Source organism: Rhyacophila brunnea, unplaced genomic scaffold (assembly GCF_057557595.1).
Source record: "Rhyacophila brunnea isolate RB1 unplaced genomic scaffold, BYU_Rbru_1.0 scaffold_2, whole genome shotgun sequence".
NCBI lineage: Eukaryota > Metazoa > Arthropoda > Insecta > Trichoptera > Rhyacophilidae > Rhyacophila > Rhyacophila brunnea.
Window position 1 is genome coordinate 5,457,266 of NW_028232859.1, and position 20,184 is coordinate 5,477,449.

The 20,184-nt window shown below is 34.7% G+C and overlaps 1 protein-coding gene across 3 annotated transcripts; it reads right to left on the reverse strand.

The window, feature by feature from the left end:
• On the reverse strand, positions 1–19,923 carry G9a (histone-lysine N-methyltransferase G9a). 3 transcript variants are annotated; one of them, XM_085947058.1, is made up of 17 exons: positions 19,728–19,923; positions 17,182–19,373; positions 15,205–15,522; positions 13,548–13,672; positions 13,185–13,372; positions 12,713–13,053; positions 9,957–10,252; positions 9,564–9,868; positions 9,143–9,318; positions 8,095–8,253; positions 7,928–7,991; positions 7,586–7,725; positions 7,313–7,457; positions 6,271–6,435; positions 3,366–3,614; positions 3,092–3,270; positions 1–885 (listed from the first exon to the last, which is right to left on the reverse strand). In XM_085947058.1, the coding sequence occupies exons 2-17, from the start codon at positions 19,287–19,289 to the stop codon at positions 711–713; spliced, it is 5,133 nt and encodes a 1,710-aa protein (XP_085803184.1). In that variant the 5' UTR covers positions 19,290–19,373; positions 19,728–19,923; the 3' UTR covers positions 1–710. The 3 variants fall into 3 exon arrangements, with proteins under 3 accessions (XP_085803184.1, XP_085803187.1, XP_085803186.1); XM_085947061.1 differs by lacking the exons at positions 1–885; positions 3,092–3,270 and adding an exon at positions 5,638–5,738 and having other exon boundaries at positions 3,456–3,614; XM_085947060.1 differs by lacking the exons at positions 1–885; positions 3,092–3,270; positions 3,366–3,614 and adding an exon at positions 5,477–5,738.
• Positions 19,924–20,184: the final 261 nt, after the last annotated feature.

The window sequence follows — 20,184 nt, forward strand, 5'->3', positions numbered from 1 at the left end:
GGAGCAGTTGCAGTCAGTCACCGCACCTCATACCTCTTTATGTGTGAAAAATGTAACTGCTGCGTGTGAAAAGTTATATGGATTTTATTCCTAATATTGGATTACACTACATGGACATTGTGGAAATAAAATGTTATTATTTTCATCAGCGATATATCTAATTTGAATGTTTTCACCTTACTGGTCCATCCTTCAGTTGCTAAAAAACATAAGAAATATCAATTTTTCTTAGAATAGTAATAACATAATATGTACTCTATTTCAAAAAAGTTATGTAAAATTTATAGTCGCATACCTAACGTTGAAGTCGATTTACTCAATTTGGCCACCAGTGCACTTGCGTTTGTTTAATCCTTGGTTCCTCAATTATGTTATATCTACTACGAGTACCATCGGTACAGTGAAATTATTCTAACGAATTTAATAATATATTCTAATATAAGAACTAAAATAGCTAGAGACTTTCTTACAATACATCAACTACATTCGTAGGTTAAAAATTGAACAACCTATTTTGCAAGTTGGTAGTGATGTATTCATAGATTGAGATATGTACTTACAATAGTAAAACTGACCATTTTTGAATCCCCAGTCTTTTAATTCAAAGGGAAATTCTATGCGATTATCTACATAATTATATTATAATCTGTGTTAGATTTTGTCTGTTTGGATCAACCAAAGGACCGAGTTAAAATACGTTGAGCAAATTATTAGTGAAGTCCATCATAGTTATCATCTTCTTCTTCCTCTTTAAAGTCTTCATCATCTGATTGGAAAGGAATGTTAGTGGATGTAGCGTGATGGCAATATCTGCAGTTCGAAGACCCACAGTCGCAGCTGAAGCTCTTTCTTTTGATCGCCCAGAATTTCTCGCCATAATCAAACCTGAAAAAAAAAATATTCATAATATGCAATTTTGAAATAATTTAAGTTAGTGGTTAGGGGCTTACCCACTAAATGGAATACACAAAAAAAATCCTAGTAGTTTCTAATAATTAAAAAAAATATGTTTTCAGTGAAACATGGTAAATTGTTTTCATCCATTAATTTATTGACGGCCCCACGATGGCCAAGCGACTTACGCGTTTCCAAGGTTTGAATCCTGGGTCTGGCAAATACGCATGTTGTTTTTCAAATTGTGTTTGGAGTTATAGGTTGAGCTAGTGGCTGACATCAATTTCTCGTAAAAACAAAAAAAATCTGTTAATACAAATTTCCACAATGTGGAGGCCCATATCATATTATGATTATATATGAACATGGTTAAAAGAAAGAAATCAAGAAAAATTTGTTATAACTTTTTTGCTGTGACAAATATTAATATACGCTATAGTGTAGTTATATTACCATCGCTATAGCCTGGCACATGGCGCATGCAATCTTGTAAATTGGATTTGCTTGACTTGCAAAACAACAATCAATTGAGATTGAAATATCAAGAAGACGATTTGTAGAGTTTTTATGAATGTCTTCTTCCTCACTAGCAGTTTCCTAAACTGCATAAGAAGGCTGCATTGCATGCAAGTCTCTTCGAGAGCATATAAATTTGCAAGCAAGAATTTTCTTTCATGAAACTAAACTAGTGTCAACATGGAAACCACTTAAACAGCTGTAATAACCTCAGTGGTATCTCACAGGCGTGAAGTTGGGTTTCATATTGTAGTTTGATTGGAGGTCTGGTACGAATGTAATTAAAAGACATTAAGTGTCTATTCTCGGATACATAGATTATAAGTATCAGCCATAGAAAATTACATATTATAGATGTTTTAATGTAATTGGTATTTTTATTCAAAACAATCTTACACAGTTCATACAGATCAATTATTTTTAATTTGTAATACAAAATAGTTTATGACTCCCGCTTCCAGTATAATAAAATAAATTACAAATCTAAAAATAGCTTCTGCAAAAATTTATCTGAGAAATAAAGACTGTTTACTGCCACACTCACTAACGGGAGTCCCTATTAAATGAGTATTTGGCTTTAAGAAAGTAATTAATTTTCTTTTCTTTCGAACATGTCTGATCCTAATAGGATCATATGGGCCTCCACAAAGTGGAGGTTTGTATTAACAGATTTTGTTTTTACGAGAAATGGATGTCAGCCACTTGCTCAACCTATTAGGTCCATACTCTGACTCAAAAATAATATGTGTACTTGCCAGACCCAGGATTCGAGCCTGGGACCCACGATGTTATCGTAAATGAACATACTATGAAATAAATTAAAAAAAGATAGTCGTAGAAACAGAATGGAAGTTATTTTTATGTCAAACTCGCAATACTATTTTGAGAGATTTTATCGAGAGATTAACCGATTTTAATATAACAGAAATGTTTGATTATAAGTCTCTATGAGGGCATGTTTTTGTAATATCATAGGGGTTTTCTTATTTGTTACTTATCCATTCATTGTTTTAGTGGATTTTTGACTTTTGATGGAATTTTCATATTTAGTGTTACAAAATTCCAATTTCAGTTGCCAAAATACTACCTTTGATACCCTTGATTACTTTGATACCTAATGGTAAATTGTTCAAGTGTGATAGTTAGTACCTACTGATTTTATTTTGAAATAAATTGTTTCCCATAAGAGGAAATGAAAATAATTCGTTGTTGAAACTAGAAAAATGTGTACTCCGTTTTAATTGAAAATTGACTTTGAATCCCATCTAGTGGTCGTTGTTAATATCTACCTGTCTTGCAAATGATGTAATTCCAAAAAAATTGTAACATTGTTAAATCATGGATGATTTAACTCCATAACCATATTATATTTGTATAGGAAACCATATTATTTTTTTTGTCTCCTCCTGTAAAGTAGTGTTTTTGGAGTTACACAATTTTCTAGTTTCAACGATATATGTAATGAAAAAAAAATGCTGTTTTGTTTTTGGAAATTTAACCTTTTTTGCAATACATTTTTTATTTTGTAAAATCCGAAATTTGCTTCATATTTTGGTCCTAGTGATTTCGAAAATGGGGTTTTACCGCATATTATTACGTATGACAGGTATTAATGCTAAGAAGCTATAATATTTGACAGCAATAAAATTTTTGTCTCAAATGAAATCATATATGTACGTACCCTATTTCTTCACCAGATTCTATATCCCTCGATGCAAAGAATGCGATCCTAGGAAATCTGAGATCTTGATGCTTCACAAAAACTCTAACAGCAACAATATTTGGATCGCACTTATGGTTTATAAAGCGTCCGACATTGCCATATAGCTTTGCATCAATGCAGTATGTGTCAGTCATATCCTACAATAAGTTAAGAATATTAATATTAGACTTATGAAAGATTTCTCAGTATATATTAAAGGATCTCTTGAATTTGTTTTGATCGTCATACCGACCTCTAAAACCTCTCCATTGACTTCCAACTGGAACAGATATGGCTGCGGATCTCTTTTCAATGCTGCTGTAGCTCGGAGAACTTCTCCGATGAATTCACAGACAAGGGTTCCTCGTGCCAACGGCCGAAGAGTCTTAACTGACCATCCCTGTCTTTGCATTGTGATACCCGGAGTCAATTGCTGCTTTCGATAGATTTGAAGACATGTTTTTAATGAAGCTCGACCTAATCCGCGATTCGGGCAAAGAAGCTGTAAAAATGGAGAATTGTCAAAGATGTTGAAAATCACCTTCTTTAGAGATGAAATTGAAGCAAAAAAAGGACCTCTGATTAAGTTAGCTACAAGTGACTGCATTGCAGGTTCAGTATAAGAGCACACTTCTACTGTGACATTCCACTATAATTTCAGAATAATCTGAGTAATCTTTCATTCATCTCACATGTTGACATATCAAAGTAGACATTTGAATACATATAAATTTTAGCGATAATTAATACATATGGAAAGATACTTCAAACCAGAACGCGAGCCGCCAATTGAAAAAGGAAATAATGAACTTGTTACCAATGCATATGCAATTTAGCCCATATCCGGAAAACGAGCGTTATTGCGATAACGCTATTTTTTGGTAAATGAGTTTAAATTACGCGGCATATACCTATGCATGCACTCACCAAATATTACTTTGATATTCTAACTATAGGTGGCAGTAGACAGTCCAAACTGACGCGATGCACGCTGTTTATCCGTATACCATAATATTTATGCGGTACACGACATACGGTCCAACCAACTTATCTGAATAATGGTCAAAAATGGAACCACTAGAACATATATGGATGCCATATTGAATACGCCAATCCAATGTCAGATTCTGTCCAGTTGCGAGTCTTGATTGGGTAGTTTTCGACTGTGGTTCTCCCATCAATTCTTCAGATAAGTTTGCGGCACTGTACACACAGTTCGTGCTTACGGACGTTCGCGGCATTTGCATTTGTTATTGCGATAAATATTGTTTTACTCTTCAGAGTAATCTGAATCTATTTGTTCTAAAAAAGGCATGCCATTGATGAAACTAATTACGTCAAAAACGAATAGTGGTCAAAATTATAAAACTTTAAAAGGAAAGATTATCAAGAAAATATACTTTGATCATATGTGGGTAAGTGCTGTCAGAAGTTGTGCAATATATTTTTTTCAGCCGTTGAACAGAATAATTTATTTTCCAAGTTTTGGGAAATGGGAAATAAAATCCAACAGGATGCAAAGTAAATGGAAGACATTTTGCCTTGTTTGCCTTTTGTGAAGCCAACAAACTGCTGATTGGTAAAAATATATTGGAATGTATCCCAATAAATGTTGGAAATGGACCTCCTGATGAAGACATCACTTCAAGTGACTCAAAAACTTAGGGTAAAGGATGTTACCATCAAAATGAGAGTTGTACGATTATTTTATGTTATACGGAAAAACAGCGTTAAATTTGTTACCGTATATTTTACTATAAACATGGTGGTTTATCCAATAAATTTTTTTTTGGTTAATAAACCGTGTTCTCAATTACTCAAACTACTTATATTCATCAGAATTAAATATTTTCGATAACGGATATCTCCACAACAACCAACTAAAATGTTTAAGTGCCAATATCTCTGAATGCCGTTTTCAGGATAATGCTCGTTTTCCGGATTTGGGCTCAATTGTTTGATTCAAAAATCGAACTGCCTTCAAAATTCCTAATATGGAATGCATATCGTCACCGTTCAGGCAAAAGTCACCAACCCTAAAAACATAGTTTTGAGATATCGCAATTTGAAAGTTTGAAAATGCAGGAAAAATCAGATTTTAATGTTTTATCTACATTAAATTATTTTCTCATGTCTTTTTGATAATTTCTTTAAGGTAATTTTACTTTTTGATGCTAATTAAAACATCTGGAAGGTTTTGAAGGAGGCAAGGTAGCTCAATTATGGTTTGGTGACTTTTGCTTGTTAATAATCTGAACAATGTTAGCCAAAAGAAGGATCAGTAAAACTCACCATCCATAGTATAGTGACTTTTGCTTGTATATTTATAACAAAGGATTTATTTTTTTTATATAGTCAATAATGTCTATTCACCTATAATGACTTTTGCTTGTTAAGATTTTATCGAAAGTCATTTAGTGAAAAACAAATAATTCGGATTTAAGCAAAATTTTACTAACTAATGTACCGTGGTGAGTTTTGCATCTTAAAGAACATAATTTTACGCTTCGGGTGACATACTCAACTCAAAACTGCCATTTTCAGGGTTGGTGACTTTTGCCTGAACGGTGACGAATAAACTCCTTCTATCTAGAGCAGTGTTCCCCAACCGTTTTATACCTGCAGACTGGTAATATTATTTATATAGTACCTACCTATTTTGTTTATTAGTTTTTAAATCATGTTATTATAACAGACATAACATTAAAATTATATTGTTAATAATCTGAAAGCAATCTGTAAATATTTTTTTAATATTTGTAAATTTTATTTTTAGATATTGCGAAATTTGCTACAACATCTTTACTAGAAAAGTTTATAATCATGGCTTCGGTGATGTTTCGAAGAGACAAAGGGCTGCATTGACATCCATTCGATTTCTCTGTTTCATTTTGAATACTGACATGGCCGAAAAAGTCTTCTCACATGAATAGGTAGCAGAAAATGCAGACAATTTGTTAACAGGATTGTAACATCGAGATTTACAACCATTTTTACAGCACAAAATTTTTGCAGACTGGAAGTTTGGAAACATTGATCTAGTCGAAATTTTTTGAGTGTTGTGGAGTTTATATAGTATAACATTATTACATAAAACAAAATTGAAAGGACTGACATAGTATAATTACTGTTTTTACTTTAAATGCGCATTTACATACCTTATTGCACGAGCAAGCTTCATTGCATTCGAATATGATTGGGGGGTTGTCATAATCAAAGTGTGAGACAAGTAAGCCATCAGTGTTGTACCAACATTGCACTGATAGATTTGAGCAAGCGCAGTCATTTGTCGACTGTCCACAAACTTCTGTACAATTGCAAGCCTGAAAGGAATTAAAAAGATGTTTTAAAATTTCCTATAAACATCCCTTTTGATGCAAATATAAAATGAAATAATATGTTCTTCTTATTAGCTTTCTTTTTAAATTTGTCATGCCTTATAATATATAGAAGCCATATTCAGATGTAACTAATGTAAATAATTCATAAACAATGTTTGTTCTTAATTAAACAGATCCCCTAAAAGACAGCTTGCTAGCCGAATAGGAATGACTGGAGTAACATTCAACTCAATGCGGAATGCTTGGGAGTCATAACTGTATCTGGTTAAAATCAAATGCCACTTTACGGTTGAGAATCACGTTACCTTACAGAGGCTCAGTGCAATCGTATACTGAGCTTCGAGAACAGATGTTTGTGGCGGATACTAGGTGTGCTGTGGTGGTATAGTTTGAGGAGTAACAGGGAGATAAGAGAGTGAGCCATGAAGCTTCTTATCTCACTGAGAGTGAAATGCGTTGTTGGACCTGGCTCGGTCATGTGTTACGAATAATTTTAACCTGGTCTACCTGTTCTTCAAGCTAACCGCATTCTGGTGTAGTGCAAGGCTGCTAAATATCATCCACAGAGTGTATATGGCAGAGCTACAGAAACCTGGGAAGACGCAAGAAGACTGACTAGCAACAGGAATTCTAGGAGGTGTCGTGTGGTGTCCATATGCCCCAACTGAGAAGCGGATATGGTTAAAGAAGATACATACCCCTTTTGGCATACTTAGAGCAGCGTTTGCATTCATACACTTAAGAGTATACTTCAATGTATTATTTCTTGAAAACGGGCTCTGCAATAAGTCCGAAACGTCAAGGAAAGAAGGAAGAACACATGGTGACAACCCAAAAACCTAATAGATCATATACTAACCTCCACAGAGGTTATTTTCCTGTCTATATTGATGTCGGTAGTGAAGCAGTTCTCTGTTATGTAAGTAAAATCTTTGGGCATGTCTTCATCGTCCACCGAATTGACGCACTGCACCGGGTTTATTTCTTTGCCATTTGATAAATCACTGTAATGAACAAATAAGCAACATTTTCAACATTCAGAATGATCTGGTACTCGTAACTAAATAAATATTTCATGAAAGATATTTTACAAGAGAACATAATTGTAGTATCTGATCAAAGCATAACTCACTTTGAGACAATCTTTTCAGGTCTTGCAAAGGAAGACATGATGCTTTGAAGATGTGTGTTGATAGAGAGAGCTGAAAAGCAGTCACTAGAGTCGTTTGCCATATCCAAAGCAGTTTCTTCTCGAACATTCTTTAAGTTTATCTGAAATATCATTTAAGGTGGTCTCGTATTAGTTATTTAAATACGATTTACTGAACATTGGCATAAAATAATTTGTGTAAATAACACAAATTGGTTTATAAAAAGAATATAATCTAATTTTTATCAGAGAAGGCTCAGCAAATAGGGATTCTAGATCTACTCTAATTTAATTTAGATATTTATATACGCAAAATATTTTAACCTGTGCTCCTCTTGCAAGCAATATGATGACACAATTGTAGTGATTTTGACGGGAGCTCACATGCCTGGAAATAGAAAAATAATCACACTAAGTAAAAAAATATCACATATAACCATACAATTCAACAACAAACTGTGAGCTTGAAAGAAACGTAAGTGAATACTCACAGAGGTGTATCACCATGAACATTGGAGACATTCAAATGGCTGCCAAAGTTAAGAAGGGCTTCGACAGAGTTTCCACAACCGGCTACTGATGCCCAATGAAGGGCAACATTGTTTTCTGAATCCCTTACCATAGGGTTGGCACCCTTTTCTAATAAATATCTGAAAAGTATATGAGAATATTAGATTGTTTATTTCAGTTGAACAAATTATTAACTCTAAATATTTTTGACTGGTGCAAACATTTCATCATTTAATGCATGCTTATTTATATATGAAAAATGATATTGATTCAGTTAATTACTGTATACAAAACTCTCTCAGTAATCCGCCACCCCAAAAACCAGACAACTGTCCAATTGGTGAAAGCGGCGGATTATAGTGCATATATACTATGGTAAAAATGAAAATAGGTATTTCGTAAAAATAGTTTTTTTGAGAAATTTGTACAAGCAAATTACGGGTTTATTTATAATCAAAATCAAGTATTTACTGAATTATATATATTTATAAACTAAGTTTATTAACTAAATATTAAACAGTAAATCACTTGACACAACCAGTTGTTCAGTGAGGCAGATATTCTTGAATGGCTTAGGATTCCTGGCTTTCCCTATGACCAATAGCTTCAGTTTGTGTGTCCCGGTTGAATTGGAGCACCGCATAATTGTGATGCGATCCTTGGGCACTTTCCTCTTGGTACATTACTTTCTTCGCGATGAACGTACGTTTTACGAAGGAGAAGTTTCCAAAATAAATCCGTCACATCTGCGTTGTATAATTGTACGCGGCGGACTACTGAATTTGATACACGAATACCGACAAATTTTAGAGCTTGAAAATCAAAATTTTTTTTTTCCAAATTTAAGTATTTTTCCCCCATACATTCCATATTTTGTAATTCGAATTTTTTTCGATTTTCGGTCCCATGGAATTCGTATTAACGAGGTTTTACTGTATTGTTTATTAGCAGTCATTTGTTAAATTGGGAAATGGTGTTAAGCAATACAGGAAGACTCATGATGTGTGTAAGTGAACATTAACAACTTACTTAACAACGTGAAAGTTTCCGTTCTCTGCAGCCCATACGAGAGGAGTCCAACCTCCGTCGTCAGTTTGATCAATGAAAGATTTGGCATAACTCGTGTGGCTTTCCAGTAGAAGTGAACAAGCGGCCACATCACTATTTTTTGCCGCCAAATGTAAAGCGGTCACACCTTCAGGACCCTGAAAATACTTTTCACTGTACAAAATGAATGCGCTAGAAAATTGTGATAAATGCCATCTTTGGAAAGGAAATCAGACAAACAGAAACAACATGCATTCCAAATTGTATGTAATCTTAATTTATACTCACAGCTCTGCAACTGAATGCTGGGTGATATTAAATTAGGAACATTTGGTTTAATTTCGTGGTTACCAAAAAATTTCTTAGGTAATAAAAAAATTCACACTACTGTCGCTACACCTACCTTCAGGGTGATATCTGCTCCTGCAGAAACCATGTATCGGAGTACTGAATAAAAATCTTCATTTTTCTTAAGTGTACTACTGTCACCGCCCTCATCAGTAGCAGAGGTGTTCTCTTTTACTTGATTGTCATACTTGATTATTGCTAACATCAACGGAGTTCGTTGTTTTTTGTCAAATGAGTCCACCTGACAACCGAGTGTTTTGAAAATGTGTAAGGCTGGAAGGTTCCATTCTCTCGCTGATAAATGCAGACAGTTTCCATCGTCGGCTTCCGGTATTGGAAGCCTGGGATCTGCTCCAGAACCTACAATAATAAAAGTCCATCGGGTTGCCAGTATTTCTTTATAATAATACAACCGATGATATATTCTTAATTTAAAATAAAATCATACTCAGAGCAGCTATAACTTTCTCGACGGTATTTTCTCTCTCACAGATAGCTGCATATAAATCAACTTCGGTTTTCTCTTCACAGTTTACCCTCATAAGTAGTTCATCATAATCTATCAGGCCATCTTTGTTGCTCTGCAGGGTGATCACATTGGAATGTAAACTCGGAAGGAGATTCGAAGGCAACACCGGTAGATCAATGTTCAAGTTGCTTCCCTGTATTGCTGAGTTTTCAGTTATTGGATAATTATCTTCCAGTTTAAGACTATTAGATCGGAATGACATCTGTGGAGATACCCTGTAATGACAATATAAAGGCAAATTAAATTTAAAACACCTTTTTTCAATCAGAACAATACACGTAATTAATGTTAAAAGATGCTTATCGTTGTTTCCATTGCAAAATTGTATATATTATGCAAAATATGCATTTTTGACATTTTCGTATAATAAAAACGGCAAAAATCGCCTTTACATGCAAAATAAAACAATTTATAAAAATTGCATTTTCGTTGAAATTATGAAAACCTTTTTTGAATTGATTCAAGTGCCATACATTTTGTAAACTGTTTTTATGCTCCCCAGAAAACTTGAGATTTTGCAGATATGTATACAATTTTGTAAGGGAAACAACGTTATGTTGTTAAACTTAATATATATTAGGTAAAGTCATAAAGACTCATTTAACCTTTCTAACGCGGCAACTGACTTTAGTCAGCCTATACGCGCGAGTCATCCGCGCGTCAGCTGACTAAAGTCATTTCGATTTTCGTTTGCCTAGTACTGCTTTCCGCCAGGCGCGAATAATTCGAATATTGATTTAATTTATTAAAAAATCATCCTTCTCTTGACATCTGTCAATGGATAGCCTAAACTTTTGTTCTATCTAATTTAAATAAATATTTTTCGGGAGCGTGTCTTGAATAAAAATATATCAGTCATCGGGCCAATTCAAATTTGCCGCGTATATAGTGTCTTATCGCTTCTTAGTGCATGTGCGCCGAAGACATTTGACTGACGTGTTTGTAACGATACGAGTTTGCGATATAATAAGTTATATTGTTTTTTAGTGATTGAAAAACTATTTGGTGCGTAAACTGTTAAATAGAATATTCGAAAGTTACATTGATCAAAGTGAATTTACAAAATATTTTTACAAAAGGAATGCTTTTGGAGATTGCATTCATTCGCCTATCTGCCAGTATATTATCCGCGAGTTTATAGTTTCGGAAAATAATTTGAACCAGGTGTCATTTAAATATACCTAGAAGTCCGCGATTTAATATGTCTCTTTGTTTATCATTGATTAACATTTTTAAATACTATTTTCTGGTTATAGTATTAGGTGAAACAGACAAAAATTATTTATTTACCCTAGTTATCAGCCATTTATAAAGAAAAGACACGAACACTCAGACGCCCGTTCCCGCATAAATGCGGAAATTGTCGTATTACGCAAACACCAGATCCCGCGCTACTAAATTTTTATACACTGCGCGGCAAATCATCGTCTGCTGGTGTGAGACAGACACTTGAGAATTATTTTTTTCGTAATACTATTCAAAAGGGTTTGATTCATGACTACTATTTTTTTATGTAGAATTCTTCTTATATTTATAGTCGAAAATAACTCGAGTTACTTACTATCACGTCATTATAATAAAATAAGAGATTACCTATTCTAGTACCAGGTTATTGAAGTAATATAATAAAAAAAAAACAAATGAACTTGAAAATAAAATTGTGGTGACTATAAAGCATTTAGAAGTGCAAAAAGTGTTTGAAATTTAATATTTTACGAATTGTAATAGGTATTCGAAAAATAAACCATTTTGTTATATAAACTATGTGTCATTCGATTCCATTCAGTTCGGGGTCAATGGTAGGTACAAACCAGGCACTGGTGGTAAGTACATCACTCTCAAATAGCCAGTAGTTCTCAAGGATGATTTATTTATACTCGGCCTGCAGTGCTGCAATGTGTATGCGAGTTCAAACAAAAGTTACACAGTTTGAGATGTCCTGGATGCTATAAAAATGAGTTATTTATGACTGATATTTTTTCAACACACTCAACAAAAATGCTCATAAAAGTCATAAACCATATTATTATTCATTATGTGTATGACATATTTGTCGAAATGGTAGCCGGTAGACTATAAGAATACTGAACTGTTCTTACACTTGTTAATCTGTCATCGACGCATTAGTCCAGCACCATTTCGTAAGTGTCATGGCGCCGCTCGAGTAAGCTGGCATTTTTTCAATGAAGAAGTCTTGTTCGTGATTTCTTATCAGATTTAGGCGACGAATGTTTATTTTTAGAGTCACATAAAATATTAGGTTCTGTCATAATCATTTTTGAACTTGACTCCGATTTTTTACTACTCTATTTGTGTATGTTTGACTGACATTTATTACGATTTATTGATGCTTGAAATCACAACGCGCACTGTTGTACTAAGTCGGGATTCGTAACGCTTAGAAAGGGTTAAAAGCCACAGGATATTGTAAGAAATCAGCTGGCTAAATCAAACAGGCTGCCCCTGTCTTTTGACATGTCCATATTGCGTATCTACATATCTTTTGTCCACCATTGTCTCTCGTTTTAAAAGCAATCACACAGTTTAACAATGAATTGATGACATTGTCATTTAGTAATTTATTTTCTTTCTTAATCGATGACATTATAGGAGCACTTTTAGCACTCATGTATGCAATATTAATCAGTAGTTTTCACAACTGAGAGAATACCAACCATTCTATACGTGGACTGGGCAATAATATAGCTGCATTTCTGCTCTTCATTTCCAAATTAACTTTAAAGCAGTCAGTATTGGCCGGCTTGAAATCGGTAGAATCTAAGCCGCAATGTGGACATCCTGGATTTGTGTTGTAGACATCAAGGCAAGAGAGTTTGCTTTGTGGGGGTGGGGCTGCCTGTTGATTGTTCTCTAATCTTGAATCTGAAGCTGGACTCATTATCGATGGAGTGGAGTTATCTGTTACTGTGCCAGAGTTTGGAATCAGAACGGAGATGAACGGTAGGCTGCATTCTCTGTGAAACAGATGTCCCAAGTTGCAACTGTAGAATATGCCCTGTGGGAAGAAATTATATCAATATCACAAAATATTAGCGGATGTTGTAATGATTAGAATTAATTACTAAGACCGAACATATAAGATATGAAACAGAAGCAATCACTGGATAAAATAAACAAACACTTTACCTGCGTGCAAAAGAGTCCGCAACCGGTGCAGCAATGATGCATGACCAATCTCTTTTTATGTAAATCACAAGCCAGCAGGAACGGAGCACGCGGACTCGATCTGACCAACGACGAGTCTCCTTTAGCAGGCCTTCCGCATCCCACACTCTTTCCGCTGATAGAATCGACCGCTTTGCAAAACTCCACTTCTAAAAATTTAATTAATAAATTAAATGTCACCTATATTGTACGGAGGACGTAGGTTGATTTTGTGCAGTGATAATATCCATCATTATAGGCTGGATTCAATTATTGTAAGAATTCAATAATGTTTGGTTTGTATGTAAATTCAAGTAACATGATAATAAATTATGAAACACTTACCATTCAAAGAATTTGGATCAAGGTATATGTTGGACTGTGTCATACACAAACATGACATTATATTTGAAGAACTGCCTTCCGGTTGACTGTCGGGAATTATACCACTATCTGCTTTCGACGGAGACCTTTTTCAAACAAACAATAAGGTAATAATCAACCCAGAGGTGCCATGAGCGAGTCGACTCGTCAAAGTTTGTATGTGCCGTCAAGCCAGAAAAGAGTCAACTCACGACTTCTTATGAACATCATGTATATTTGCTGTCTGTTTATGTGTGTTTTCGAAATAATATTTTATCATTTTAGTGTGAAAATTAGGTATCATGAGAAACTCCAGAAACACGTTATTTGGTAAATTTCATATTTTTTTTAAATTGTATTTAATATTAATTTAAAGTGATTTATTTTATTCCAAAAATAGCTGGCTTACTGTCCACCTAGTAAATTTGCTGAGCAGTGAAAAGGTTAAGGCTAAACCTATACTGGCGCATAGATGACGCAGTCCACACAGCGCAGGGCAGTGCAGATAAAAATAACACATACAAACGTGCACACGTCGCGTAGCAATCTGTGCCGGCTCTCCGAGTTGTCCTGCGTTGCACAGACTGTGTCGCCTGTGCGCCAGCATACGTTTAAACTACAGATTCTTTACCTATCATTCTTCAACTAATATCAGTTCATAAAAACACCATACATATATGACTTCAACACAATATTATTTGAATAAGAGAATGCTTTGTTATGAGAGACGCTGATAATAATAATTATTTTGTGCTTCTCGTGCCCCTTATTACATAGGTGAAGGGTAATGCGTGGGTGGGAGGGAGCCTACTTCGTAGTGAGCGCCCCGATCCGCCGCTTTTGGTGGGCTTCGTCACTTAGGGTCAAAGAAACTTAAATTTCGGAATTTTTGAGGTATGGTACTGGGCATAAAATAACATATAACGTTAAATGACAAAGAGATATCAGAGTAATATAAATTTACCGGCGTTTGTGGGGGGTTTCCTATAATTAAAGTAGACAAAAATGAGATAAATTTGAGCCAAACTGTCATAGATAAACTGTAGTAAACAATTAATTTCCATGTGTGTATTGTATTGTTATTCTTTTCATTTATTAAAATAATTTCCCTCTGTCCAACTATTTGTCACAGATACAATATAGGTTGAGAGAACTATTAGCCAGTAATCTAATTATTTTATTAACGGAAACTTCAATATTTCATGTTTGAATGTTTTATGAGTAGAGAGACAAAAACCTAAGACCAATTTTTACACTTAAACATAAGACCTCGACATATATCTGAGACTATTATGGTCAACTGCTATATAATCCCCATTCTGTATTATGAAAGTATGGACACTAAACAGGGAAATATCAGAGAGAGTTAAGACCTTCAAAATGTAGCAATATATGCATCTTCAAAATTCTTTGGACTGACAGGATAATTAATGCTGACCTCTGCAAATGAATGGGAACATAGCATGAACACTAGAAAACTACAGTATCTTAGCCACATTACAAGAGAAAAAAGTACAGCATTCCCCAGCTCATCCATCACCAATGGAAAGATGAATGGTAAACGTGGCAGAGGAAGACACCGCATTTTGTGGTTGGTATTTAATCAATTGATTACTTAGATACATTAAGAAGTTCTTACCCGATCTCTTCGACTGTTCTCTTATTCCCAACCACAACAGCATCTCGCTCGCTGGCATTATAATTCTCCATCCTTGACCGCTTGCGAGTCATTCTCAAAAGTCGCTTATTATTCTCTGTGGTAGACTTTTTGTCTTTAGTTAGTTCAGAAGACTTGGATGACTGTTTTTCATGACCTGTAGGTGATATTTTTCTTTTCATATTTGGTAACCTATTGTCTGATTCCTTGTTATCAACTGTTATCATTTGTTGATCCGGCACTTCCCTCACAATATTTAAAGATTCCGAAGTTTCTTCCTGTTCTTCACCTGTTACTTGTCTGAAATAATAAAAAATATTGTTTAAGTGAATACATTTTTAGACAAAAATTACCGGGAGAATATAACTTCACTGATCTGTGAAGAAAAACTGTCATGATTTACTCAGCAAACTAGATAACAATCAAAGACTGTGAGTAGGATAGATCCATATATCTTTTTATCAGCATTGACTCGGCACCGTATGAGTGGGATGAGTGACGATTCTACATTTAGAAGAAATTTATTATTGATTATCGATTTTTATTAAACATTCTTATTAGCATTAACAAATGACAATATAAAATTAATGTACAGTACACTCTCAATAATCCGACAACTACTATAATCCGCCGTTATTTTTACTAGTTGAAAGCACAAAATCAAGCTCTATAATTCGCCGGTATTCGATTGTCAAATTCAGTAGTCCGCCGCGTACAAAAGTATACAACGCAGATGAGACGGGTTTATTTTGAAAACTTCTCCTTCGTAAAACGTGCGTTCATCGCAAAGAAAGTGATGTACCAAGGAGGAAAGTGCCCAAGGACCGTATCACAAATTATGACGTGCTCCAATGCAACCGGGACACACAAAATGAAGCTTTTGGTCATAGGGAAAGACAGGAATCCTAGGCCATTTAAGAATATCTGCCTCACTGAATAACTGGTTGTGTCACAAGTGACTGTTTTAGTTAATAAATATGTATAATTTAGTAAATACTTAGTAAATAGTAAAAACCATAATTCGCTAGTACAAATTTCTCAAAACTTCTTTACGAAATTCCTGTTTTAATTTTTACCTTATTTTGTATGTATGCACTATAATCTGCCGCTTTCACTAATTGGACACTTTGTCTGGTTTTTGGGGTGGCAGATTACTGAGAGAGTACTGTATACAATTACATTACTGGATTTATAATTGTCCGAGGATGGAGAGCAAAACAAAAAAAACAATATTTATTTCTTTCATCAGCTCTACAGTCCATTGTGGATCTTGGCTGCCTTTCAGGAAATTCTACAAGATTTATTTATGAGAATTCACTTTATTCAAACTGCTAACGATACTTAAACTTTCACTGCTGACCACATTTAATTATCATGCTAATTGCTACACGCCAGGTGTGTCTTTAGTAGTGACCGAGTTGTGGTAATTAACTGGTCAGCAGTGAATGTGTTAGTAACTAATTACTTAGTTAGACTTTGTTAGTCTGACTTTTTGCGATGTGGAACAAAATGAATGTAAATTTTTCAGTTTATTGCAAACTTTACTTTTATTTTATGTATAGCAGCTTTTTTCTATTTAGGTGACAAAATGGTTTCATAGTTTAAATTGTTAATTTCCCAATTTCCCTTTGATTGAGCGTGGAATTTCGTTTATCGTGACTATGTCCAAAATGTATCCCTCGTACTGTGGGTGCACGCACAGTTAATAACTGGTGAATCTTCCAGATGCGATATTCGAACCTGAGACCCATAGCTTCAAAAGCAGACATTTCCACTGGAGCATGATCGACGCAATATTGTAGTAGTAATACAAAACAGATTAATTATAGATGTTCTATTCATATCGTTTGATATGCACACTGCAAGGTGAATGTAATTCTAACACGTTTTAAAGCACAACATGTGGGGTTATCCAAAATATAATGGTTTTACTCTATATAATTGGTCGCTACTACTTACCTCAATTCAAAGCTTCGGGAGCGGTTGTTCAAATGCTCGACGATAGCTTCTGTATTCGTGGAATCCATTGTCGACTCGTCGGTCAAATGATCCCATTCCTTCGATGTATTTTTTCTCTTGTTACCGCCGGCACACACAGCTCTGAGGCCTAGCTTCCGTAGATGTTTTTTTTTCAAGCGATTCACTCGTCTAAATTCTTTCTGCTCGTCAGTCTGTTTCGCCAATTCGTCCGTAGAGTATTTGTGTGACCGAGATAACTCTGCAGATTTATCGTGATGCTGGGATGATTTATTTCCCAATTCAACCTGTACAGTTCCCAGTATACAGCGATTTATTTCATCAACAGTTAAATACTTTCTATCTTGACCAGCGACGGCATCAGTCTTTTCGTCATCTGACGACACCTGCTTCACTTTATATACGGAGTCAATCAACTTTATCTGCTTCTTTAATTTACTTCCAGTCAAACTTCGTCTTGTAAATATTTCCGATTTAGCCTTTCCTTTATCAGGGGATTTTTTCAGTCTCGAACGGGTTATCTTGCATTCTTCATTGATAATTGGTTTTTCTGACACTAATGCGAGACGTGCATTATTTTGTGTCTCAAAACCTAATCTTAGTTCTCGATTAGCGAGAACCTTGGCGGTCGGCTTGATTCGTCGTGATAACCTAGTAGGAACAGAGCAGTTGGCGGTTTCATTGTAAAACTTTTCTTTCCGGGCAATCGCATTAGCTAAAACGTTTTCTCGCGATTCTTTCGATCTACATCGGGTAGAACGTTTAATGTTAGATTTTTCTTTACCAAGAGGAGATTCTTCTGAATTGGAATCTGAATGAACTGAACTGGTTTTCCTTTTATTTCTCCGCACTGTCGGAGGTGACCTCGCGCTATCGTCAGATTCGCTGTTATTAGCGCTTTTAGATGTCTTCGTATCAAATGATTGCACATCATTTTCAGTAGCAGATATATTTGATTTGCGTCTATTATCACTACGCTTGAAGTGTTCTTCCGATAACTGTTCATATGAAGTTGAGTGCATTTTACCACGTAAAGATCTACGACTTGAAATCGGCAATGGGACAACAATTTGTTCATCATTATTCTTATCAATATCGGACACGATTTTAACATTGGTGCTGCGGAGGCCAGTCTTTTCTGACCGAAACGTTAAAACAATTCTTGGCTTCGATTGTAATGACTCTTCGACAGGAGATACTTTTTTGACTTCATCTTTATCGGTGAGTTTATTCAATTCATCGTCTATTCCTTTGTCATTAACACTCTCTTTCCCTTCTACGTTGTCTCTATGATTGGACTCTCTTATTTTGCTTTTCGCTTTCTTGCGTCCTTTTTTTCTAGGAATGGTCTTCAACTTTTGGCTCTTACTTTCACAAGATATAGAATCACCAATAATTTGTTGATCACTTTTACTATTATTACAGGATATATCCTTGGATAGTGCATCGGCAGAGACATTTGTCAACTCAGTAATAATTGACTCATCAGGAGTTCCGCCTTTATTATTATCAATAACACTCAATGAATCATCACGGGATGGTGCATCTTCAATCTTGTGCTGAAGTGATGGCATTTTAAATTCTTCGACATCAGATTTCTTAATCATTTCTTGATTGATAGTTTCAGTAGCTTCAGACAAATCCGTGTCTTCTGTATACTCAGCAACCTTGGAAATCTGAATACCTTCTTCTGTAGTAACAATCTTTGCCGCATCATCAGGAGATATTTCTTCATCTCCACTGGATTTTGAAATGTCATTATTTGGAGGATTGTTCAGATTTTCAATGAGAAATGTCGCGGGGGTGGTATATAAAGAATTTTTAATGATTTTTTGGATTGTAGACTGAGAATCGATACCAAATTTGGTGCCTGAAGATTCATTTGCATCATTTGGTGCAGTTTGGAGATCCGCTATTGAGTCAATAACATCTTCAGAATTTCCTATTGGTTGTTCATGTTCATCTGAATTCTTTTTAGTTTTGGCTTTTCCGGCATTATTGAAAACTGACTTCATGCCGCTGAGTACTTTGGAGAAGATATTTTCATCCGGCGATTCATTCTTTGGCGGAGAATAAAATTTTGAATTCATTTTGATTGATTTTTTTATCAAATGAATTGATTCATCAAGAGAGAAGCTTGAACCACTGCCTTAAGAATGTGCAATATGATTATTCTAAAACAAAAAATATAGGATTAAAAACACATTCTCGGTTCATTGGGTATTAATGCTCATTACCCTAATAACCTCAGTACAAAATCAGAATAGTACTCCACATAGAGCATAATGAGGACCTCACAGTGAACAGTCTTATATGCTAGGATTAGGTGTGGATCTGTTATAAATAATTTGTCACTCAAAATAATTTGATACATTTAAAAGTGTCAGTAGAATAAACTGCCATAACTGCATTTGACCATCAGCAAGCAGCCGAGTTATTGAAAAATAATAAGTCTTTAAACAAGCCGATATTATCAAAATCGGATATCAAAAGGCAAAGAAAATATTATGAAGTAACTAAATAGGTACCTCATTCAAGTCCATTTCGATGACAATATACATCCTAAAATGTGGACAAAATACTGTTAATTCATTGTAATACTGTTTAAACGAAATTATTGTAACAGTAATAGCGATATTTGTTTAGTATAATAACCAAATATTGAAACAGTAGGAGACATGGTAATAATTATTTAGGTTGCAGGATGCTATATTATTTTATTTTGACGTTTAGTTCGTTATAGAGTTGCTACACCAAAAAATGTAACATTAAAATAAAATTCCCCATAAATATAGAATAGGTAATATTCACATCTTTGGTAATACTCTATACGACATTAATAATATGCTGAACCAACTTCAATAATGAATGGGCAGTAGATTGTGTATAGAACGTTAATATTGAAGTAGATAATAATAAAAAATTAATATAAGTCACTCGGAAAATAATTGCATAGTACCTGTAAGTACATTACATATCGTTTCG

Excerpts from the sequence above, each read along its gene's own strand:
- G9a (XM_085947058.1), bottom strand. The coding sequence starts at position 19,289 with ATGAATTCAAAATTTTATTCTCCGCCAAAGAATGAATCGCCGGATGAA. Across the intron at positions 7,992-8,094 it reads GTTCATGGTGATACACCTCT|GCATGTGAGCTCCCGTCAAA; the intron begins GTGAGTATTCAC and ends TTCTATTTCCAG. Across the intron at positions 886-3,091 it reads GAATCTGGTGAAGAAATAGG|GTTTGATTATGGCGAGAAAT; the intron begins GTACGTACATAT and ends TTTTTTTTTCAG.